Raw genomic sequence first — 18,586 nt, 5'->3', positions numbered from 1 at the left:
GAGCGCGTGGCTTTCCGAGCTCGCGGCGGCAGCGAGAAGCGTTGCTCATGCGCAGTGCGCCCGGCGTGCGAGAATTCCACCTTCGCGCGCATTGCGTCATACAAGCTGCACGCGTACTGCAGTAAGGAAGCAGTGTGCTTCAAAGCGGTAACAATGTTGGGCTTGCATTTACGTTCCACACGATGCACGAATAAACTTCGTTGAAGCTTGGATGTAATCGCGTTCTCAATATTATCATTGACCTGTAGCTAGGTGCTTTTTAGGACGCCCATTTTGTGTTCCAGCATGACCTGGCGCCGGTACACACTTGCAAAAGTTGTGAAAGAGCACATAGAAAATCGAAGGATGGCTATGCTCCTCTGACCGGAGTGAACATTTGTGAAAATATATGGGATTATACATAAAAGCAGCCATGGTGCAACACCGTGTTTACGCGGCGACTTCGGACGAGCCCAGGAGCCGTTCGCGAAGACAGAGAATCTTTCGGCCCATCATATTTTTGTACCAGCGCTGTACTCGTCCCTGCCCTTAGAATGGCAGCGGTGTTTTCTTTTTTTTTTTTTTTTGCAAAGGGGGACATGACAAAATACTAATACAACATCAAGATTACTGATACTACTTCCTTAAACATAAAATATTTTTGTGAAACTTGCACCAAGTAACAGTTCGAATGTTTGTGTTTATCTGCCTGTTCGCTGTACGACTACAGGAGAAAGAAGCATGCGAAAACTAGGTGACACGCCAAGCACACCGTTTGAACCGAGAGCATACAAATTTTAGTTGTCGTTAGAATACGATCACCGCCGAGGCCGAAAAACAGCTAGCAGACGACACACGAGCATTCCGGTGACGTGATGCGCGTGAAGGAAAGCTACCCTCATCGCGCATGCGCGCATGTACTGCGATGCGTCGCCTAACGGCGCTGGTAGTACACAAAGCCACGCGCTCCTGTGTTCACTCTAAAAAAGATTGCGACTGTACGTGTGACATTACAGGCCTTCCGTTTGAACGTGTCTTGTGCTTAATAAGTAGGATTCGCCGAATGCTTCGAAAGGAATCGGAGCCTTACTGTGTGCTTCATTTTTCTAGCCTTCTCAGTTAAAATCTTTGCCTGATATATTTCGAAGATAGCTTGCATGCTGCGCATGCATTTGCACTCTGGCGAACTATAAATGATGTTACTATGGATCGGTAGTGCTCGTCCCGTCAGATTGTTCACTCTCCTTACGTTGTTTCGTGTTCAGTTCCTTGCATTCGCCGTAACGAGGCACACTGCGGGCCGTCCGCGCCTACCGGCAATCTGGCCATTTTGAACTCGGCAAGAAAGGAGCAACGGCCTCTTCTTTCGCCTCTCTACAATATGCGCAGCGCAATATTTTATTTTTACCTGAGCTAAAGGAGGCAGGCTGCCGATGCAGCCCCTGGCAGAAGCAGGAGTAGCGAGTTCATTTCGCGAGAAAAATCCCGCAGCTGGCGCACTTCCCTGGATTTCCCGCGTTGGAGCGCACATCATTCCATTTTGCGCAGAGCCGTGATTTAGATTGATTTCGACACTGCAGAGCTGTACTGTACGTTAGTACGAAATACTACTGTATTTTTAGGCCAAGAAAAACGATTTTGAAAACTGTTATTTCGGTGTTGATATTTACTTTCGATGCTTTTGTTGTATGAAAATAACGCTGCGGCTTTTTCTGCGCTCCGACTGAGGAAACGCAAAACAGATGAGCATTTGAAACTTTAGAGTAAATTTTGTTTAATTATAATAGGGGTGCTTGCACTCACGGCACTAGCAATGATTGCCTTCTTAAGATTGCTTTTGTGTGTAGATGCATTCACATGCTTGCAAAATATAACTTCTTCACTTAGGCGAAAATAAATAGCGTAACTTGCGGCGCACCACAAGCTCGACTGTTTTGGCGAACTCTAGGCGGTACAGATAATTCGCAACTGGGCAAATGCATCGCCAGTGGGCTGGCTGACGTGATGTATGTTTTTAAAACGGTGTAATTGTCATCTAGTCTTTGTAATGTACAGGGACTATTTTTATTCTTTTGCAGCAATTTTTTTTTTGTATTACAGAACTGTAGGAACACCAAGTGTGCAGAGTTAACGGTGCCCATAGCTTCTGATTGGATCTCTGACCCTTATATAACAGGTTCCGTTCTCCGCACCAGCGAACAAGTGCAAGCGCACCAGATAACACACAATAGATGTTTAAAAAGCTGATCAATGCGGTGTTTTTATGTTCACTTACGCTATTAGATGTGTACCGGTGTGCCAGGGGCGTAGCCAGGGGGCGGGGGGGAGGGGGTTGAACACTCCCCCCCCCCCCGAAATTTTTGAAATTTTGCTTGCGTACACATACAAACACACGCACGAACATACATAAAGTATCGTTGAACCCCCCCCCCCCCCTCCCCGAAAAAAATTTCTGGCTACGCCCCTGCGGTATGCTGACGTCATGTGGCAATGCAATGGCTGGCTATTTGGTGCGTATTCATAATAGATTATTTTAGCGCGGAAAGACAACTCAAGGGAGAATACAGGACTCTTCTCCTTTCTTGTGCTTTCTTCTTGGGCTGAGAAGAGATATTATGAGAAAGTGTGTGTGGTATCTAACGGCAGAGTTCGTGTAGTAACGTGCCGTACTATAAACGCAATCGTGCGGCATACGCAGGCCTACCAACGCTGGGTGAAGGAGAATGGTCCGGAGGCGGGTCTTCCGGGCCTACGATACACGCCTCACCAACTCTTCTGGATCAGCGCTGCAAATGTGAGTACGCTGTAGCCGCAGCGCGTGTACAGTTACGATGTAGCGCGTACATTCGAACCTTGGCTGAAGAGAAAATAATTTCGTAAAAGAACCTAAATGCCAGCTTTCTTCTTTTTTTGTTTTTATTTAAGTTTGCATATACCGTGGTAGAACTATAGTCCTGAACACGGTCCTTTCGGTCCATTTGTTTTGCATGAAAGATTTGTGTATTTTCTGTTCTTTTCTTGTCCTTACGTCACACGTCGTGGCGCCTGTGTGAAAGCAATGACAAGCCTCTTCGTGGGTCACACGCGAGGGCTTCCCAAGGCGAGGAACACGACGAGGCCGAGGGTCGCGCCAGGTTCAGCCGCGTGCACTAGCGATGCGGGAAAGGAAGTAGCGGTGTTCAAACGCTGCTCTCGTTTTTATAGCTACGCCCGTTCTCACGGAATTTGCTCAAGTAATGAACGCTCGTTAATGCAATTCACTGATAATTTATATACTACGACTATAGATTCATTACAACTTCGTCCTAGCCCTCGAACTCGACTCGGTGAAGCACTTGACGTTTATACAGGCAGGCAGCGTTGCAGAAGTTTCGTGCTTGCGATGTACCACACTCAGAAGGAACAGCGCGCGGTATCTCAAGCGTTAGCTTGACTCTATTTGGCTCAATGTTCTCAACGCTGAATCTTCCCGCAACTTCAGAGTTACAACAATGCGCGTCATAGGCAGGGAACTATACATACTTGCTCATGCGTTTCAGGTGTGGTGCGGAAAGTACCGGCCAGAGGCAATGAAGCTTAGGATCATGTCTGGATCACACAGCCCACCGTCTTACAGGTGAGACTCTCGGGGTTATAGCGTTTTTTTTTTTTTTGCGAATAAGGCAGGAAATGTTATCTAGCATGCTAAGCAAAGCCAGTCGCTTTCCCACAGGGTCATCGGTCCCATGTCGAACACGCCCGAGTTCGCCCAGGAGTTCAACTGTCCGGCAGGAGCTCCCATGAATCCGACCAAAAAGTGCACCGTCTGGTGATCGCGCCGCCAGACTTCTACTGCGGCACCGTCTCCGGGAACAATGCTGTGCGAAAGGACACTATCCGGACCCGCGGTGCTCGGCTCCAAATTTCGGCCGCAAAACTGTGTGCGCGCGTACCGCGCGCAAGCTGGTCGGCACGAAAACAAGCAGTGCGAACAACAAATGTATCATCGGTGTTGTGTGTGTGTGTGTGTGTTTCACGTTAAGGTCGCTGCTACGGCGAAAAGTCCGCTCGATTGTGCTTTATGTCGCGGTACAGGGTGACTGGGAGCAAGCACGGTTGTGTCGTCAGCTCTCTCCGCGAATGGTATCCGTAGTGTTAAATTCTTTCACGTGCATGCGTCTGGGGCTGTGTCGAGTGAGCACTTCGGAGATGTTTTCGCTAGATGTCGAGAGTCGGCGCCGGAGGCTTTCGGCCGTCCACGGGATTGAGTTTCCTACAATATTTGCTAGAGGGAACTCCGGCGCTGCGATCGTTCAGCCACCGTGGCATTAATGCGTAGTACATGGATTTGCCTAGTCTTCCTGCTTGTGGCTTCGAACGTGTTTCTGGCTTTGTTTATTATTTTGGCTTTTGTTTCGTATAAAAGAACGGCTCGTCGTGAACCTTGTGAGCCGATTTGAATTGGCGAGCCTAAAAGGGTAAAGGTGTTGTAGTGGGACTGCTGAACTTTTGCTAACTCCGCCTTGCGTCAAGGAGGCTGCAGGCCACACGCAGCCGAAAGAACGAAGCTTAAGCAAATCCATGTAACACCCATCATTCCCATGCTGGCTGAAGCGTCATGCCTTGCAGCTCCCATTCACACTAGCGCCAGATTTTCCTCTAGTGCCCTATTATGGAGCGCAATGGTCTACGGGCCACAGCAGTGTTGCTCTGTGATAACCACGCTAAGGCAAGTGGGCCAGAAACGTTATCGTTGGTGGACGCCGACGCATCCGGAGCTAATCTTGCCAAGTCTTGCGCAAGCGATCAGTTGAGAATGCCACCCGTGGCCGTCTGTTGGGAATTCTGCGGTCGAGCAGCTCATCTTGTACGCATTGAAAGACGCCGCATTGTGCTGTATCCATGTTACTGTCTGCAGTGACTGTACGCGCTTATTTACACTCATGGCATCCTTGAATAGGAACCGCCACAACGAAATCTGTAAGAAAAGAAAGGATCGACTCTAGTCGTCAACGTCGTTTCAGTCTCTCTCAAGATCTCGAGGCGGCATTTGTCGATCGCTATTTTGTGAGAGATCAAGCTGGATTTGCGCGTACCATGACTGGTACCCTGCTGTGCCCCTTACGTGTTGAAGGCGCGCCCACGAAGGCGCCATCGATCAACTTGGTGTCTTATGTAAGGACTAATTACTACAGGTATTATGTAAAGATTAATTGATGCAATTCGCTCTAATCAGTGTCACGTGAAGGCGACGTTACGTGCGCTTGCCTTCTCAAGCTGCGCGACGATTTCGGAAAGCCCTGTTGGGGCCATGTTTCCTGAGCAGCAACTGCCGGATCCAAATAAAGTATCTTCCATTACGAAATGCGTTACTCGAGAGTAACGTAAGCTCTCGAAGTGTGCGCTGCCTGACCTTTCTCGAACGAAGGCACTGTAATGTGACTTCACTAACTTCGCCTCCGTTTTGTTGCCATGTATAGGTTGCCAATTAGGTGAAGATAGATTTGTGTCCGTAAGAACGAACCCATTTGGTTTTTTTTTAATCAATATGTGCGATGGAAAAAACCAGCCTCCGTCGTGTTCACACGCCTGAATATGTTTTCTTTTTTTTATTGTTCAGAAGGTTTTACCTTATTGCACATTATGGTACAAGCAGTGCGGTGTAGTGCGGTTTAAATGACGCACACTGGGGTTTTTATACCATGTGGATGCCAAAAAAGAAAAGAGAATTGGTGGGAGAGGGGGGGGGGGTCTGTAGGCACCATTGCAGTTGCAAAGCTCCGTTCCAAATACCGGACATGCTTATAGACAAGTTTACGGAGTATGTATGCTATGAGCACCCCATTTATAACGGAGCGGTGATCTGTGCGCCACCAAGCTCAAAGCAAAAGAAAAAAAAAACTTTTTTTATTGTGATTTTTTTTTTCAAATTCAGCCTCCTGCCTTGTCCAGCAAATGAAAGTGCCACCTGGGAGCGACGATAGAGAACACACCGCATCGCCACGATCGCTGCAGTCTTCGCTGCGCGGGTTGCCTCGGAACGCGAGATCGAATCCCGGCCGCATTTCGATGGAGACGAAATGCTAGAGGCCCATGTGCTTAGATTTAGGTGCAGGTTAAAGAACTCCGGGTGGCCGAAATTTCCGGAGCTCTCCACTACGCCGTCTCTCATAATCACATCGTGGTTTTGGGAGGTAAAACCCCAATAATTGCCATTATAGTTGCCGCAGGGTTAACTAGGGCCTCGAGCATGCTGCCTCCATCGAAATGCGGCCGCCACGGCCGGGATTCGATTCCGCGACCTCTGGGTCAGCAGTCAAGCAATACTGCGGAGGCTGAGAGAATTAGGAGAGCTTTCAAGAAAGGTGGGCGAGTTCTATGGCTGCAGTTCGATCTGCAAAGTGTAAGCCGCAAACTAAACACACTGCTCGCTTCATCAATGCGGCATCGCTTGCGGGCTTGTGCAACTCAACACACAAAATTGCTGTGAATTACCATGCTTTTCCGCGTACAGGTGGCGCTACAGTCAGCACACCTCGATTTCGGCTAATGACGTGTCCTGGTTTTGATACACGGAGCCCACGGGGAGTTTCGGAACTCGTATGATTGAAGAACTCTGTGGGGACACGGCGGTTTCAATGGACACTATCGGCAAGATGAGAAATCAAAGCAGAACGCTGCTGTCGCCTGCAATTGACTTACTGAAATTGCTGTGGCAATTATGCTGCAGTAATGGCAGACATACCGCAAGTATAAAATTATGCGCAGCTTCAACTGACCTAATGTCGCGAAGGCTGGTTAAACAGTGGAGCTGGTGGCATCGGCGCGCCTTTCCTCCGCTTTTGCCAACGCTCGACGCGCCCTTTCTCCTCTCTCACCAGCACCATCTGTGCTCGAGCGCAAGCTACGATGGGTCGACTCCTTTCACCGGCACAGGCAATCACGCTCCTGCTGTCTCCTTCTCCACACCATCTACCATGCCTTGCCTTTGCTCTCCTCCTCTCCACGTCACTGCCCTTTCTCTACCAGGCTCCACGCGCTACACTAGGCTTCCCCACACCCATGCCCCCCCTCTCGTTAGGCTTCGCTCTGGAAGTGCGGACGACGATCCCCAGGGATGCTCCTCGGTCTTAAACAACTCCGCTCTTAATATACTTGAGTGACCTGGTCGGTAAACTTTATCGGCCTTGTTTATTACAGCCGGTATACTCAGCGCATAATACGCAATGTGTGCGTTCTGTCACTAAACATTCTAATACAGTACAATGTGGTCAGAATGAATTATGACCTTTATTTTCACAATGGTCAGCGAGCAAATGTACAACAGCAAACAAACAATACCATTGTCTTAACATATTCACGTGAATATGTGCCAACAAACTCAGCTAACAACCGTCCTGCAAACAACAACTCAACAGTGTAAAGGTTCCGAGAAAAAAAATGTTCTAAATGAGGAGTTAATGACTAATAACAGCAAAAGAAGACAGCATGTGAAGGAACAAGTACAGGCGTTTACCTTTAATTGAATGTAAAGCTTAAGAAGCGATGGTTTTAAACATGTTTCTAGAAAGCAGTGTCAAAAGAGAAGGAAGATTAAAAAGTTACAGACGTTTTCAATGCTGGTTCTACATCAGGATAGTGATTTGAGCGAGTGTGTCAAACAGCAGAGCGTGCACATGAATGCAGCTGACAGATCCGAAGAGCAGGAAGATATGCGTGTGGCTGCTGGGAGACCGCTGAGAAAGAGGTGAACACAAAAGCGCCGCTGCATTCACTTTCGCTGCATCTCGCAGTGTACACACGCACACCTATCTCCCCGCTCGAGGTTTTTCTTCTGCTCCGTAAGCACCATTATTCTATATTATAGCAGTCGATTAAAAAAAATCCAACTTTACAGGTGTTCACCAGTGAGCCGTACATTCCGTTTAGCCTCGGCGCTCTCTGTGGAACACACGGCAATAAACAACGGCTCCGTACGTTTCGATGGATAGCGCTGAGAAAGGGAGAGAGAGGGAGAAAACATTTTATTAAAACTATATAAACTAAGCATGTGGGAGGGAACCCTAGTCCGGGGCCTCTAGGATGATCTCGGCGACCACACGGGCCTGTTGAACCAAAGTCTGGCGGACGGAATACGCCAGACAGTGAAGATACAATAAGAGGACCACACACAGCCTTCAACTGCGTGATGCGTCGCGGTGTCTTTTGTTTCTCCTGGTGGTGTTGGTGCCGGGGGGGGGGGGGGGGGGTGAAAGGGGTGGCGTGCAAATTGGTGCTGAAAATAGACCAGTTGGATTCTGTACGTGAAGCTCGGCACATGGCCCTTTTCGCCTACTTCCCCCATCGAAATGTGATTGCTGCTGCACCGACCTGAACATGCAACTTGACCTTCAGCAGCAAAACAGCCATGGTGAACCAGTCGTGGTGAGGAAATGCTACGGAAGTTTGAGTGCGCCAGTAGGACGAGCTGTCGCGGTCCGGTAGGGAGGCCACGTGAACAATACGACATTTTTAACGTTAACAGACACGCACCTTTATCAATCCTTGTTTAGGTCGATATGTTAAGTCATTTATACCATGACCGGGCGCGTTTCAATGAGCGCATGCGTCAGTGCGTTATAAGACGTCGTGCCCAGTCAGGTCCAAAACTGGACACTCAGGCTGTCAATTTGCTAATGCAAAATCGCTTTTTGTGCTGTGCGTTCTGGCGCTGCTGTTAAGATGCACTGTTTGAGCGCTCGTTTGCCATAGCCACAAAGCCATCGCGGTGCGATTCCCCCCCGTTTCCCTAAATCCGGTGAGCGTGACTACATGAAGCAGGATCCCTCGTTTACGGCTATAATGCCGTGCTAAAAGAAATATGGCCACAGCGTAGCGAGTTCTCCCCGTAAATCAATCTGCGATTATGCATATTTGTATGGCCACAGACAATACAAATGGTATGTATGGTTTCATGGTATGGTTGTTCGTCAAGCATACCATGAAGCACCAGTCACCTTCGACGCATAGTTATCGAATTGTACTGTTCGTCATGGCGAATACCACGTGTGTTTACCTGCGCCAACGGCGTGGAAACCCGCGTTATATCTTTCGCACTTTTTTCTTCCTTAATGAAGGGGACTTACAATAAATATGTGGTCTGTACAAATGGCGCTACGTGATTCGCACGCTAGACAATATATAGATGACGTGATGTTCTCGTTTGAAAAACAACGAAGTGTGCACACGAAGCCTTGGATGACCAACGTTCTTTTGCGGGGCGAAGATCCATCGAAGCAAATAGAGATTGGCTGTCGGAACGTAGTTGTTCGATTGATCCCTCAGTGTCTTTAATTAAAAGGTGTTTCAGCTCATATTAGCGAGGTAAACTTTGTAAAAGAGCGCGGAAGGATGGAGCAAATAGAGACGCACAAAAATATTGCTCTCAGACTCCATCAGTTGATATAAGTCGTATTTCCAATACAAGTGAACAACTTCGTTGCTTCAATATACCGGGACCTCGGGTCGTTTCAAAACACAGCGTCTCGTCGTCGCAACTGATCAGGGTGAGTGTAGGGTGGCGTACTCGCGGCCGATGTGTGACATCTGGACGTCGATGGGCAGCCGGGTGTCGTAGAGGGAAGGGGCTTGCAGGATTATGCCGCACGTGCCTACCAGGCTAGCAAGAGTAAAGATCCACAGGAACAGCCTGTCCAACACCATGGCCACGTATTTCCAGTCCTCGCAGTCCTACAGCATGGGAGAGCGTGAACGTGCATACACCACCGTTATTATTCTCGACTTACATAAAAAAAAAGTTGGTTTTTATGCAAAATTTTGCAAATTGTCAAACGAATGAGCATGACCTTCGAAATAGAAAAAAAGTAACAGGAGTGTGAAGTTGGACGAGTTGGGGGATATTGAATTTAAAGGGGCGGAAACACAAGACAAAGATGTGTGCGCGTGCCATGTGTACAATACTCTGCCTTGCGTTTATAATCCTGCTACGCTGCTTTTAATAACGAAGAAAAAGTAGAAATGTAACAACCGTCAGTCATTTGCCTTGCTCAACATAATTAAGCACGCCGCCTATTCAAGGCTTACTTCATAGTGTCCGAAGGTGTAATTTGTGAGCTTTAGGCAGAAAACCAGCAACTGTGTGAACTCGACGCAGCGACGTTTGGTGCATACACGCTGCAGGACGTGACGGTTCCAGCGCAATAGTGCCCGACATGCTCTATGCGCAATATTGACTAGATTGAACGCCACAGCCACACATTCGATTGAATTCGTTCCGATAAATCAATTAGGATCAAATAGATTAATTCGTTCCGATATACCTGCTCCTTATCTGTTTCGTCAATACGAAACACGATGGCCTTTAAAAGGATTGAATATAGGACGAGTTGATATTTTGACGTCAAGTTCATCGTACGGCGCAACGAAACGGCGCAACAGAAAGCAAGACGAACACGGGCGTTAACTGATTTTATTGAAGGCGGATGCACAGGTTTACATATCCACAAGTTGTAACGGTGCGCCTGCGCAGCCTGTGGATATATAAACCTATGCATGTGCCTTCAGTAAAATCAGCTGTCAGTTTGCGCTTGTGTTCATCTTCCTTTCTCTTGTTCCGTTTCGTTGCGCTTTACGATAAATTTCACGATGTCCTTTGTACGCACGCTTTCGTCGTCGTCCTCCTTGCGGATGTGGTCGGCGATGAAGAGCACGCTGTCGATGGCCCTGCGCACTTCCGGAGTGCACGAGCCGGCTTCGGGGGACTCGGACTGCTGGCGGTCCGCGGCGGCGGCCGAAGGAGGCACCACCGGCGCCGGCGTCACCGGTTCTGTGGGCCGCCGTAGTAGCAGTAGCTGCAAGGGGTCGACGGGCGGCTGCTGGCGGTCGGCCGCATCGGGCCTCCGCAGGAATAGTAGTCGTGGCATGAGGTGTACGAACACGCGCCGCACCCAGGGCGCCATGCGGTGTGTCGATGGTGACCGGAAGTGCACGTTCAGCACTCCGACGGTCACCGAGATGGACAGCGTGACGAGGATCATGGTGAACAGCAGGTACTTGCCTAATAAAGAGAAAAAGCGAATTGGTAACCCTCACTTCTGTATTAATAATAATATCTGGGGTTTAACTTCCCGAAACCACGATGTGATTGTGAGGAACGCTGTAGTGGAGGGCTCCAGAAATTTCGACCATCTGGTGTTCTTTAACGTGCACTGACATCGTACAGTACAAGGGCCTCTAGCTCACTTCTGTATTTATAGACTACATGGGTGTATAGTGTCGAATGGAAAAATATTGTCAGAGTATAACACGACTTCGCGCTAGATTGTTGGCGTTTGTTTGAGCGGAAGTAAATGCGCGCAGTGCTCACTTAATTGTGCTCAATGGAACCAGCGTACGCGTCCCGTCGCGCAGGTCCTTAGGACGTTATGCATCTAACATGCTGCAGCTGCATCAAGCGCTTAGTTTATGGTAATAGGTATTCGTAATGCGGATTTCTTCTTTGGCTGGTAAATTCGCGAACGGTGCTCCATAGCCGAATCATTAAGCGAGCCGCGAGCAATGCAGAATACACTTGCCTAGAAGGGGCACGGCCAGTGACGTGGGCGGGATGATCTCGGCGAGCAGGAGGAAGAACACGGTGAGGGAGACGAGGATGGAAATGCAGAGTGTCACCTTCTCGCCGGAATCCGAGGGCAGGTAGAAGACGAGCACAGTCAGGAACGAGATGCCCACGCAGGGGATGATCAGGTTGACCGTGTAGAAGAGCGTCTTTCGGCGCATGGTGATGTTGAAGGTGATGTCGGGGAACGGCTCCTCGCAGCAGTCGTAGAACTCGTTGTTGTACTTGGCCGGCACGCGCAGTATGTCCCACTCGACTGACTTGTAGAATTCGCTCATGTCGATGCCCGTCTCCACTACGGCCACGCCGGGACGCTGCTTAACATGCTGGAGGTCCACCTGCGCCCACGTATACGTCACTCGTAACATAAAACCCTGAGAACAGAAAGGAACATTGACAACCACTGTCTGTAGTACGAAACCACAAGGAAATCCATGCGGATCTCACAGAGAGAACGTTTCTTATAGTTGCCGAAGAATTCGTTCTGGTACGGGGATCGAACCCTGTACCAATGCCTTTCCGGAGCGGTCGCTCTACAAATTGAGCTATCCAGGAAATTAGCAATTCCTTGTGGTTTCGTGCAACAAACGAGTGCTTTTCAGTTTTCCTTTTTGAACCCTTCCGACACCTTGCGTGATTCCGCAGAACATATTTGCAATTATGAGGACAGTATGTAACCATATCACTTTCTTGCTAAATGTTGACGTAGGCAAATATTGAAATAATTCTTCAGTAGTAGTTAATGGAAGGGGAGAAAATTAGATTGGTTCCCCAGCGCACATTCTGAAAGAGCACTCGTACCATTCTGGTCGGACTTTCCAGAAGACAACATTGGTAAGCGAACTTTCAAACATCCTGTGTCAATATGGTTATAGAATATAGCATTGAAACCTCGCATGACACAGAATACATTTCCGCATTCTACACATTCCATCTGAGCAGTGTATGCTGAAATCTATTCTCAAAGCCGCTGCGCATGAGAAGACGTGAGCAGCAAGTTTGATTACAGCTTCTCAGAGCCACCACAATTATGTAATAAGGTGAATGTGTTACGTCGACATTATTTATGTGCGAGCCAGCTTGTGGTAGCAGCTTCGCACCACTTGTACGAAGCTGCCTTAATTTTTTTACAAGCAGTTTGGATTGAGTTCCCAAGGAGGCATTCGTGCCGTGACGTCACTACGTAGTAGGTGATCACGTGGGAGCTGGGCATCGCGATTCATTGGCGCTCGCTTTTGCTCGCTTGGTCGCCTCCGTTGCTGGCACTCTTTGTGAGGCCCTACACAGCAGCATACCAGGCAGCCGAGCGAGAGAGAGCCAGTGGCAAAACATCGCGATGTCTTGCTTTCACGGGACCACCTACTACGTCGTGACGTCACGGCACAGATACCTCCTGGAAAACTCAACCGAAACTGGCTGTAGAAAAGCTATTATATTAAATAAATTAGTACGTTCTGGAGCTAGTCAGTATACCTTTACTGTTTAGAAGGCTAGGACTTCAAAATGGGAAAAACAATAATAAGAGGGAAAGTGAAAATAATGATTGCAAAACACGCTATTCCTGGCGCAATGCCTGAAACACGGAGAAAGGACAGAGAAGAGACAGAGGAGAGTCCTTTCTTCATGTTTCACGCAGTGCGCCAGGAATAACATGTTTAACAAACATAGGCACAAACTCGTCCAGGAAGAAGGTCTTCTACAAAATAATGAGCGCGTAGTCTTTATATAGGTTTGTCATTATTATACTGCACATTCGCCGCGAAAATACGCTTGAATGTAGGAACTAATAAATATAAACGAGCATAAGGAATACATATGCGTAATAATTTCCCCATACGACTTAAAGGGCACTCGTATGGGCGAGGCGGTAGAACTTCATAATGAAAGGTTATTTGCGCACCACCTGAAAAAATATGAGATCCAGGAGTTAGGCAGTCCTGATTTTTTCAGGTTTCGCGCAAAATACTTTTTATCTCGGATATCCCATATGGCCTGTGACCGAAGTCGAGTGACGCGTTTCACGGTGGACGCACCTCAAGGCCATCGTAGGTCCACGATCCAAACTTCATGAGGCAGTTTTGCTCGTCGAAAGGAAAATACTCGACGTCGATTTCGCAGGTGCTCTTGTAAAGAGCCGGCGGTTTCCAGACCACTTTGCCTGTCGAGTAGACGGTCGCTTTGTTCATCAGGATCACCTCGTAGTTGCCGTCCGCACTGCGAGAAAGAGAAAAACGCATGCGCCGCGTGAGTCCGTGATTGCTTTCGCCGCGTTGACGGTGGTCAATATTTCACGTTATCTGGCTATGCGCGCTTCCTTCTATCAAAACCTCAAAGAATTAAAGCTTAATTTTGCGGACATTAGATGCGAGAACCACGACACGATCCCGAGGCGTGCCGTTGAGTAGGACTCCGGATTTATTTTATCAACCTGGAGTTCTTTAACGTGCACCTAGCACATAGGCGTTTACGTACACAGACGGTAATCTGACGTAGCGGCGTTTGTTTATTTGCCTTACCTTCTTGGGATGAAAATAAAACCGCTATAAACCCTTCTCTTCTATGACCCTGTTTTTCGTGCGCGTAATGCGCTTTTAAAGTGCTCACTCATCATGAATCACGAATGTACAAACTTGCAGGAATATCGAAGGTGGGGGAGGAGGTTACAGCTTGTTCGTTGCTCACTTGTTGAAAAGCACGATGTCCGGAAGCCAGAGGCTCTCAGCCGGAACGTGGATCATGTCCACGCCGCCGTAGTCCTCCGGGTTCCAGCGGAGCTTGTCATCTTCCCATTCCTGTGGCAACAAATTAAAGGCGGTCAAACATCGTGCAGTCATCGCAGGCACTCGATGGGCGTGCGTAGAGTTACATTGTCAGGGGCATCGAAATGGCGTACTTCTACAGCCTTCTGACACGTTGTTTGAAGCCTATACAGCGGCAAGCGCACGAGACGAACTTGTGTTTTTCCACTGAACAAGAACGCCATCATATGCATTTCAAAAAACGCCACCGAGGCTTCCTTTAAGCTCGAGCTTGCTTCTATGTATTTCTGTCCCTGCGCTCACGTTACCGTTCAACCAAGAAAAAAAAATCAAGGCCTGCCAGTGAAAAGTGATGTGTGTAAAGACAGACGCTTGCTGGTAAAGTATATAAAATCATTAGGGGATAAAACAGTCGTTTCGCTAGCGTGCCTCTGGAGTGCATAATATCCTCGCCATAGGCATGCGCAGGGTTCCCCAGGGGGCAAAGTTTCTTAGTAGCGCCCCCCCCCCCCCCCCCGCGTTGGACGATCCCAAAGGACAACATGCTTCACAGTGTATGAAAAAAAGAAACATGGAGCGATGACGTGCTTATCAGGAATGGCCTGCCTTTGGTCCCTAATTAACCGGCAGTAAAGACCAGAAGTAAATAGTTCTTGGAATACAACATTAGGGGCCTTCAGCTGCCATTATCGTTGAAAACCTGCGTGGCCATAACTGAGTAAACGTATCGGGTAGACTTTGCGCCACCACCTTGATCAGCACCCCCCCCCCCTGCCCCCCGCGTGCGCACGCCTATGACCCTCGCCGTTTTGTTCACTGATTATTGGGTGGATCGCCCAATGTCACGAACAATGCATACAAGTCACTTTGTATGCGCATCTATCGATACTCTTTGCTTTTGGCATCACTTGTAATGTGCGATGAGCAAAGCGCTGAGGAGTGAAATTTTTGTTAATCTTGAGAAAGAAAAATTCGGTAGATCCCGCTTACCATGGGAATCGATGTTATGCAAAGCCTACGGCGAGAAGTTGACTGTGGCGTAACTTTTTACATTGAGCGAAACGTTGCGAAATGACGCTAAACATATCTGCAAACGGTATACGCACACACATATGTTCAAAAGTCGCATATGTGTTATATAACAATTTGTTTACAGGTGCGCAACGATGCCAACAGCAACATGGGTATTACCAACACCAGAAGCGATGAGCTGTTATGTAGTGCTTATCATTGTCCGTTATGACGAAGAACGCACGCACGTTTCACGAAGCCGTGTTCATGTGTGGAAGGGGTTCTTGACAGTTCTTTAACAAGGTCATCATCACCGGGAGCACCAGCAGATGGACAGGACTTCTTATCGGATCCGTTCGTGATCGCGGCGACAAAGGGTTTAAGGATGAGCTATAGTACAGCTGTTGGAAATCGTGGATGCCTCTTACGAAGAAGTGATCTATGATGCCTCCTGTCCTGGACATGGGAACGATGTCTTAGGAAGCCCTGGCTACATCGAATACGTATTTCATGTCGTGTATGATCCAGGCCTTGTTGGATTTAGATAAATCAGAAAGCGGCTCTCAGTGAGCCTTACGTCACCCTCAGTCAGCATGAGGCCACCGCCCTGCCTCGTAAGAAATAAAGAGAACACTGCGTCATTTTGGCTGACCATGTGGACGAGTGTATGGTAGTCGAGCGTCTTCCAGGGGTGTTCTGTATTCAGCTCCCTCACTTGCCTGGCGTATAAATCTGTATGTTCGCTGTTAATGTGTTGATTGAGACTGTGAATCACCTATGGCGCATGCCCGCCTAACATGAACTACGGTAAGCGGATATGTGCCGCAAGTTACTGAAGGAAAGGTTTCCATGACGTACGCGACAGGTATTTCGCGTTATTTATGTCATGATCAGGGAATCGCGTTTGTCATACACTTGTCCCTTGTCATGGCAATTTTATGGAGACGACCGGGAGAATGCCTAGACGTTGGTGCCTAGATAGATAGATAGAAAGATACATAGATAGAAACGGCCAAAGTGCCTTAGGCCCGCTAAGAAATGCTTCGCATTTAATAGTGCTGTAGCTTAAATTAGGCCGCAATCAAATAAACATTGGGAATACACAAACCACTTATAGCTGGTATGTCACCATGCCTCCCTTGGCACCGTTTACAGCTCTCCGAATTAACGCGTTTATTGTTTAGGTACGTGCGTAGCTTGAGAAGTTGTGGGTTGCTGTGTCTTTATCATCATTTCGCCCAGTAATGAAGAAGCTTCGTCAAGATGTACGTTTCATCGATTTCCAATTCTTGTGAATATTACGAAGGTATTAAATCAATGTCTGGGTTGCACGTGTTGGAGGAAGATCGATGAGTCCGACCGTACTAAATGCACTCGCAGCACTGATAGTTCAGCCGAGGGCACTCCCATCTTCAATGTCATCATTAAAGGGGTCATGAAGCACCCCTTGGGCTGATTGAAAAAACACATCCTGCGGAAAGCTGACACGGCTATGAACTGCTCTGCCAAATATTACAGTCGTGCGCGCCGCGTAATGGCCACAAGCGGAGCGCGATGTTGCCGTTTCCCCAGGCACCCTCTTTTCAAACAGAGGCCGGTTCTCACTCTCGTCGGTGGGCGGGGCGTCTGTCCGCTGTACGTCGCAAAGACATAGCATGCTTATTGGCCGATAGCCGACGTAAATCGAGAGCGGCGTTCGGATCAGATGCGCTTCTTGCCGCGGAATGCCGCCACTTGCCGGCGCCGCACTCGCGCAAGCGAATCACAGCGGGAGAGCGATCGCGTTTCATGACGCGCGCTGGCATAACTTCTTTCCCCCATGCCATCCCTCCCTGTCTAGCTTCCAGTGCGCTCGTCGGCACGAGAAAAGAGAGAAAGCGCTGGGAGCGTGCGCCAAACCCCCGTAACTCCGCTGATTCTTGACGGATTCGAGAAATTTTTGCGGCAATCGATTCGGGAGGCAGTACACTCCGATACTGAGGCCATTAGATCATTACGTGGAAAAGTGGTTCATGACCCCTTTAACCTTCAGTCTTGAAGCAACCATTCCCGGCATGGTGGCCTTCGTGTAGCCGCAGACGTCGCTGTAGTCCGCAGGAGACATTGAGTGCGCTCTCATCTCCATCTCGATGGCTTTGAAATTGCGCTGGTAAGTCGGTGAGGCCCTCTTGTGGAAGGCTGCTGAAGCCTCTCATGTGGAGCGGAAACGCAGAAGGCCTGATTGGCGGCGATATGTATTCGCGCCTCAAACGAGTTCGCAAACTCAGTATGTGGCAAAAAGCTGTTTGTTTCTCGCTGTCCGGCGTTGCTGTAGCACGTGTTTCTATTCAACCAGAGCACAGGCTTAAACGAAATACATGCGCAGTTTTTGCCTGGCCTAGACAGGCTAATCTAGAAAGCGAGGTTGACGGTAATATTTAGCCTTCAATAACGGTAAAAAGTAAATAGCTCACCTGTTCAAGCCAAATGTTCGTAGTCATGACCTGGTGCTTGAGGTTCTGTAAAAAAGCGCGACACAGTGAGCTCGATTATACCTGATCATGGAAAGTCGCCTGTGCCGGTCGCTTACGATGTCGATGAGCTGCGACAGCTTTAGGCCGACGACGATGGTCACCTTGTGCGAATGGTTACCGACAGGACGGATGAGCCGGTTGTAGTCGGACAGCAGGTCATCGTGTAGCCGCTTGGCTTCGCGCGACGCGCACGCAGCAGCCGCTAGAAGCACCAACCGGAGGAGCATCATCGGTGGCCTCGTTCACGCCGGCTCTTTCAGAGCTTCACTGCGTCAACGCCTTCAACCGTAAGCAGCACCCCGCATCCCATCGATCGGCTCCACCGCTGCCGGGTATGCTGCGCGGGCCGTCTTACAAACAGACTTCTATAACATGGGTGAAACAGACGCGCAACGTCAGTGGCCTTTTTCGGGGGCATCAAGCCGCCAGCAGAGCGTCACCAGCGACTCCTGTCGGATAACTGTTTCCTAGGCTTTGCTGCTCTCTCAAGATTGGGGCATCTAGGTGCACATTAATGCGGGCAGGGGGCATCTCGCATCGTAACTTCCCGCCGGGACCGCCACCTGTGGAGAAAATCCTCCATGAGGGCCATGATGGTGGCGTGTTTCCTCACTGGTCCTTCTTTCGCAGCTATGGCCGACGGGCATCGATCCTGCTGCAGCCGGCGCATATACCGTCTCGGATCCGAGAGCCCGATCGCAGGAAACGCTCTCAGTGCTCTCCGACAC

General features: G+C 48.9%; 2 protein-coding genes across 6 annotated transcripts in view; one reads left to right on the top strand and one right to left on the bottom strand.

Annotated features, from left to right (window-relative positions):
- The window catches only part of LOC119389434 (neprilysin-2), an 88,931-nt gene extending 84,952 nt beyond the window's left edge, over positions 1 to 3,979 (top strand). For all 5 annotated transcript variants that reach the window (XM_037656681.2, XM_037656685.2, XM_037656683.2 and 2 more), the window contains 3 exons: positions 2,678 to 2,773; positions 3,519 to 3,595; positions 3,692 to 3,979. In XM_037656681.2, the coding sequence (XP_037512609.1) occupies positions 2,678 to 2,773; positions 3,519 to 3,595; positions 3,692 to 3,791 (273 nt within the window). In that variant the 3' untranslated portion in view covers positions 3,792 to 3,979. The remainder of the gene's footprint in view (positions 1 to 2,677; positions 2,774 to 3,518; positions 3,596 to 3,691) is intronic.
- A 3,244-nt stretch (positions 3,980 to 7,223) lies between these two features.
- LOC119389220 (acetylcholine receptor subunit alpha-like) lies at positions 7,224 to 18,208 on the bottom strand. The gene is made up of 7 exons (XM_037656423.2): positions 17,915 to 18,208; positions 17,799 to 17,843; positions 14,258 to 14,367; positions 13,609 to 13,789; positions 11,532 to 11,913; positions 10,620 to 11,014; positions 7,224 to 9,687 (listed from the first exon to the last, which is right to left on the bottom strand). Exons 1-7 carry the CDS (start codon positions 18,086 to 18,088, stop codon positions 9,499 to 9,501), a joined length of 1,476 nt encoding a protein of 491 aa, XP_037512351.2. The 5' UTR covers positions 18,089 to 18,208; the 3' UTR covers positions 7,224 to 9,498.
- Between the last annotated feature and the right edge of the window lie 378 nt (positions 18,209 to 18,586).

This window comes from Rhipicephalus sanguineus, chromosome 4 (genome assembly GCF_013339695.2).
Source record: "Rhipicephalus sanguineus isolate Rsan-2018 chromosome 4, BIME_Rsan_1.4, whole genome shotgun sequence".
NCBI classification, from domain to species: domain Eukaryota; kingdom Metazoa; phylum Arthropoda; class Arachnida; order Ixodida; family Ixodidae; genus Rhipicephalus; species Rhipicephalus sanguineus.
This window is presented reverse-complemented; position numbering and strand designations above follow the sequence as displayed.

Excerpts from the sequence above, each read along its gene's own strand:
- LOC119389220 (XM_037656423.2), bottom strand. The coding sequence starts at position 18,088 with ATGATGCTCCTCCGGTTGGTGCTTCTAGCGGCTGCTGCGTGCGCGTCG. Across the intron at positions 14,368-17,798 it reads CGAACATTTGGCTTGAACAG|GAATGGGAAGATGACAAGCT; the intron begins GTGAGCTATTTA and ends TTGTTGCCACAG. Across the intron at positions 13,790-14,257 it reads GACATCGTGCTTTTCAACAA|TGCGGACGGCAACTACGAGG; the intron begins GTGAGCAACGAA and ends TCTTTCTCGCAG.